At 35.4% G+C, this 6,000-nt stretch overlaps 1 protein-coding gene across 2 annotated transcripts in view; it reads left to right on the forward strand.

Moving 5' to 3' along the window:
- SLC26A7 (solute carrier family 26 member 7) overlaps positions 1–3,171 on the forward strand; it is a 115,941-nt gene extending 112,770 nt beyond the window's left edge. The window contains exon 19 of one of the 2 annotated variants that reach the window (XM_032316448.1): positions 102–3,170. In XM_032316448.1, coding sequence (XP_032172339.1) covers positions 102–137 — 36 coding nt within the window. In that variant the 3' untranslated portion in view covers positions 138–3,170. Of the gene's footprint in view, positions 1–101 lie in introns of both variants that reach the window. The other variant, XM_032316449.1, reaches the window with a different exon arrangement.
- Positions 3,172–6,000: the final 2,829 nt, after the last annotated feature.

Raw genomic sequence — 6,000 nt, forward strand, 5'->3', positions numbered from 1 at the left:
CTTAACTTGGCTGGACAGCTTGCATCTGTTGCTACTGTTCTTTGATTATGGTACCAATTTAAGAGTCGAACATGTGCTTATTTCTTCTTCTTCTATTTTAGAATTTGAGCAAACTCAGTGATCACAGTGAAGTCTGAGACCCTTTTTCTGCAGTTCAGCTCTTGCCTTTAGCAACTGCCCTGAAGAGGCCGTACTCTGGCGTTTTGCACAACCTTTTCTGTTGTTGAGATCCTGCAGATGACCTCAACTGTAAGAAGGATGTGACTTAATGACCACGTAGCCACTGGTCGAGATTCACCAGCAATTTTTCCTAATCTTTGCTAGTAAGCATATTTACTTAGTAGGTTATTGTAGAGTTATTTTATAAAAATTGGTATGCATTTAGTTTTAGTGTACTAAAAGGTAAACATGAATTTATTTCCTTTGCCACAGTATTTTGTGTTTTATTTCTGTTTCGTTGTAAGTAAACTTGCAAAACTGAGAAACACTTTGCATAAGAGATTTAGAACATTTGCAAGACATTTGTAAAAATCCAGGATCATCTGTAACTAATACATAAAAACAATTTAGCAAATGTGCCATGTTCCTCTCCAAAAAACAAGCCAGTAAACATCAATAAGATTAAATGTTTCTTTACAATATGATACGAAATTCACAGAAATTAACTCCAACAAAAACAAATGACAAACTAGAAACCATTGTTCTTCAGGTCTTTCCATGCAAGGAAGTTTTCAAGACTATTTTCAAGATAACCAGTGTCCCAGTGAAACCAAGTTCTTGATAGTAATCTGTGCTACTCTGAATATTGGAAATGCTTAGTCCTAAATTCTGCATTCCAAACCCCAAAAGTCTCTGTTTTTACCTTAGGTTTCACTAGAGCCAGAGCATATGGAAGTTGCACATTTTATATTTTGTCACAAATGAGATTTTTAGATGAGAAAATAAATACCAGCAGTAGAATGAAAATAGCTTTGTGCTATTCTAGTATACAATTAATTGTAGTAGTTTGGGACTTTCCTATTTCAGAGAAACAGCCAATATAATATAATACATTTATCTCTCTATCCACTTAGGTCTCCATTGTATGTTTTTCTTTTTCTTTTGCCAGAGTAGAACTTAGATATGCAATTATCTGTAAAAATACCAAATCAGTAGGATAACTAAAAAGCACCATAGGCCAGGATGACCTGTATAAATTATTGTTTTCATGCTTGTACATATATTTTCAATCATGTACAATTACACAGTTTCATATTTTTATCAGGCAATTAGATACACTTATGAAGAAATCTCATTTTCAAAGGTAGGTCTGCTTCAGTTTGAAGGTATTAAAACTATTCTTGAAATTACCAGTGTAACAAAAAACCAAGTACTTTTAAAGTACTTGGATTTGAAATGTAGGTTGAAAACAAAACTTAAAGACTGGTCATTTGGGTATTTTTATGGGCATCTGTATGAGAATATGCCTGCCAAGTGATATAAAGGTCTCTAGCAAATGTGTGGTGAACATTCACATGGCCCTTAATTTTCACGTGAAGTCATAGGAGGACAATGTAATAAAATGATGGGGAATAATAGATGTTTTGAATCTCATAACTTACCCCTTCCATTTCAATTTTGGTTGACATAAAGAAAAAGAAAAAGAAATGTCTTTGTCCTAAAGGAAGCCTCAATCCTCTCATCACTGATTTGGATTGAAATGAGTGAGGACAACTTCCATTCTCATCACTTATTGTTCCAAGAATAAGTGAAAGTAATAGTTGGAGGTAAAATTTCTTTAGAGAAAGGAATTTCACTCTGTTTTATCCATTTAAATTATCCCAGCGGTGGATGATTGCAAAATTTACCATCCAGAGTCCATTGATATTGGCACATAAAGATAAGTTAAAGAAAGTTAAGAAAAGAAAATATATTTTGTTGTTTATAAACTGATATTTTGCTGTCCAGCTTTGACCTATAGCTAAAATCATGCGCTGCTGGCATTTTATAATTTGTTAGGGACTATAGGCCATGGATGACCTTGAAATCACTACAGTTAATCAGTGGATGCTTTGTTCTATTTTATTGTTAAAGGTGACACAGTATTGTCTGAGAAGGTGTATTTGAATGCATTCCAGTGTTTATGTAGAAGTTTAATGGATAAAACCTTGAGGTCACGACCTTGAGTGTCAAATGTTAATATTTTCAAAGTAAAGGAAGACCAAACCACGCACCATGTAAAGCTCTTTGTTCTGTCTTTTTCTGCATACAAAATCATAATGGCTGTTAATCTGGAAGAATTCCTTGGAATTCAGTTCTGAGAATCCAAAGTTGAATATAAGTTTTCAACACCCAAGAATCTAAAATACACATATTTATTTCAAAGCAAGCATTAACAAAGGAACTATAATATGGTCTTGATGCTAGAATGTTTCTAGTCATGCTAAATTATTTTTATGAGTTCACCTTATTTTTATATATGATAAACTACTTCCATAGTACTTATTATGGTAAAATAAAATTAGAAAAAATTAAAACTGACCTATAAGAGTGTTAAGGACCTAATAGAGTGACATATATAAATTAAGCATAAAATATGAAACCAGGAAAAGACCGTTAACATTACGTTTATGCAAATTAAATGCCCTTAAATTTTACCATTTGTCTTTCATTTTAAAGGTTATTTGCCCCCGATTATATGATTCAAGTGTTATAAGGTCTAGCTTGAACTACTTTGTGGTAATTTATTTGACAGTTCTCTATTCTATAAATGCATAATGTAATGAGGAAAGAGATCTTTCTTTTTTAATGAAAACATTAATGTGTTAATACCTTGTATGGATAACGTTTGACATTTAGTGGTTACCAAAATATATTGGTATGTTGTTGAACATACATATGCCTTAAAAATGCATGTTCTGTATTCTGTGGGATGATGATCTAATTTGATATAGCATATGCTTTTTGGCAGTGAGTTTGTTGCCAGATTTCAAATAGGGAGTTAAGTGATGCCTTCACAATCCAAAGATTTTTAGTTAAAAATCATGTAGTCTAATATGTCACATTTATTTTTTTATATTTTTCAATGCATTCAATTATCTCTTTTGTAATTCTTTGTACTAACTCAGCATGTAACAAGCAATTTACATGGAAATAAATTGAAATATAATAACTATTATGCTTGAATAGATTTGTATCCATTATTTCCAAGTATTTACTCTCCTGCAAAGCAAATAATACATATTGCTTTCTTACACTGACCAGGGTGTGTTGAAAATTCTTGGAAGCATCCATTACACTTGGTAATTTGTTCTTACAAAATATCAGTGGTAAGGTATTATCCCTTCATTTATGGACCACTAATAAGGGCACTTTCTGCTGCGAGACAACATCTATACAAGCCTTTCTACAGGCTTGCATCAGTTACGTTCTGATTGCATTAATGGGTCCATGCTCATTTTCTATTTGTTTGGGTTCTTCATTTATGTGTTGTTGTTAATCTTTTCTGAGTGTCTAGGCCAGGGTCTGTATTCTTCAGCATTTTAAAAGTTGACACTCCAAAGATCAGAAGCTAACACATGCTTCTAGGTTTTAGAGATATAGCAATGAATAAAGAACAACAAAAATCCCTCTCTTACATTCTAACAAGGGAAAACTGGACATCAATGGATAAATGTAAAATATACTTATTGTAAGTTAGATGATAGTATGTGCTAATAATAAGAATAATGCAAGAAAAGAGGATGGGAAGTATGGCGGAAACTGGGTTTCCTAGACAAGGTGGCAGGAACAGTGGCTCGGGGGAGGTCTTAGTCTGTTCAGGCTGCTGTAACAAAACAGCACAGACTGCAGGACTTCCACTAGAGACATGTCTTCTTCGAGTTGTATAGAGAAGATAAAGATGAAGGTGCCAGTTTTTTCATGAGAGATCTTTTTTTTTTTTTTTAAAGATTTTATTATTTATTTATTTGTCAGAGAGAGAGCGAGAGCAAGCACAGGCAGAGTGGAAGGCAGAGTCAGAGGGAGAAGCAGGCTCCCTGCGGAGCAAGGAGCCCGATGTGGGACTCGATCCCAGGATGCTGGGATCATGACCTGAGCCGAAGGCAGCTGCTTAACCAGCTGAGCCACCCAGGCATCCCATGAGAGATCTTTTACTGGTTTGCAAATGACCACCTTCTTGCTGTGTCCTCGCATCGTGAAGAGAGAGAGAGATTGCTCCTTACAGCTTTTTATAAGGACACGAATCCTATCAGCTTAGGACTTCACCTTCATGACCTCATTTAACCATTATTACCTCCTTATAGGCCTTGTCTCCAAATACCCATAGCCCACATTGGGGGTTGGGGCTTCAACATAGGAAATTTGGAGGTGGGGGGAACGATTCAGTCCATAGCAAGGAGTTATAAATTTCTTAAAGAAAAAAGAAAAAAAGGGAAAAATTTTTCTTTTTGGGGTGCCTGGGTGGCTCAGTGGGTTAAGCCTCTGCCTTTGACTCAGGTCATGGTCTCAGGGTCCTGGGATCAAGACCCACATCAGGCTCTCTGCTCGGCAGGGAGCCTGCTTCCTCCTCTCTCTGTCTGCCTCTCTGCCTGCCTTTCTGACTACTTGTGATGTCTCTCTCTGTCAAATAAATAAATAAATCTTTTAAAAAAATTTTTCTTTTTGTGTCTGAAAAACAGGCTTACTAGAATTTTATGTTTAATAAAATGTAAGGTTTTTGCACCAAAACATGATAATTACAAACGATGCGGTTAAAGCATTCTAATACTAGAAACAGCAGGTTAGCATAGACATTGCTAGCTATATCTGCTGCTTAAGAGAAGGTTCTGAGTTGAAGTGGTCAGAAGTGGGTTGGCAATATACCAACGACTATTCAGAAATTGAGCTGTATGCTTTAGTGATGGTCCCTAATGATTAACAATTAACAAAGAATAGAGAATTGAATTAGTTAATTTTCTTTTAGCTATCATATTATTTTGAAGAAAATACCAACAGAGACATGCTTAATGCTGCCTATTGACACAGAGACTGGCACAGAACATTCTGGATGCTAACTGCAGTGAGAGGCTCCACTTTTTTGTTGTTGTTGTTGTTTCTTTGCTTTGAGGTTTTTCTTTTTCTTTCTTTTCTTTTTTTTTTTTTTTTAAGAAGGAAAGGATGCTAGGTTATTATGAACTAGCTAAGTGCTATGAAATGCTCTCCTTCAGAGTGGGCATTATGTACCAGTCCTTACTCATTTTCTATTGATTTAGCAACTGGAAGGTCATTTTGTTCAACTATATCTCCTTTTTGTCCTAAAATATAAAGAAGCACTCTCTCTATTAAGTATAGGAAGGTTTGTAGTATTCTTTTTTCTTAATTGAAACCTCTGGTTCTTATGGTCACATTTAGAAATTGGCTAATTAACAAACCCAGTAAGAATATATACTTATTAATTGCTACAGTAAAAAAATGTTTCAATAATAAAATAAGTGAAAATAAAATGAGTTCTATCTTTATTTCCTTTCCTTTGCTTTACTTTTTCCAAAACGCTTCTTGGTTTTGAAGTAAGTTCTGCTGTTGTAAGGATAGAAAAGTGAGGAAAGAGAGAAAGCCTCTTTTAGACTATAATGTGTTTTCCAGGTCAACGTGCATGGTTAAGTCTCCTGTTCCTATACTTCTTTACACTTTGCTTTATATCCTAATAAGGTTCCCAAGCTTCCCGCTTTTCTTAAATTTGTCGTAAGGGTATTACTGTTCTAAAAAGGTGCCTTAACTTGGGCTAACAGTGCCTGAGAGCATGCAGGGCAGGGAGGGCAGGGAACACAGTGCCTGGGCATGGGACGGGTTTGGAGGAGAGAGAAAGATGAAGGGTAAGGCAGGTTTGCAGAAGGTAGTGCGTGTATGAGGAGGAAGTTGCCTGATATGACTGACTCTATGGCGGTAGGATTTCAGCAGTATCTCGATGTCTCTTGAGTCCAGAGATTTGCTTTACCAGTCTTCAGACCAGGGGTCTGAAGTTCTCATCATGAGTCATTTATT

This window comes from Mustela erminea, chromosome 16 (genome assembly GCF_009829155.1).
Source record: "Mustela erminea isolate mMusErm1 chromosome 16, mMusErm1.Pri, whole genome shotgun sequence".
Classification (NCBI taxonomy): Eukaryota; Metazoa; Chordata; class Mammalia; order Carnivora; family Mustelidae; genus Mustela; species Mustela erminea.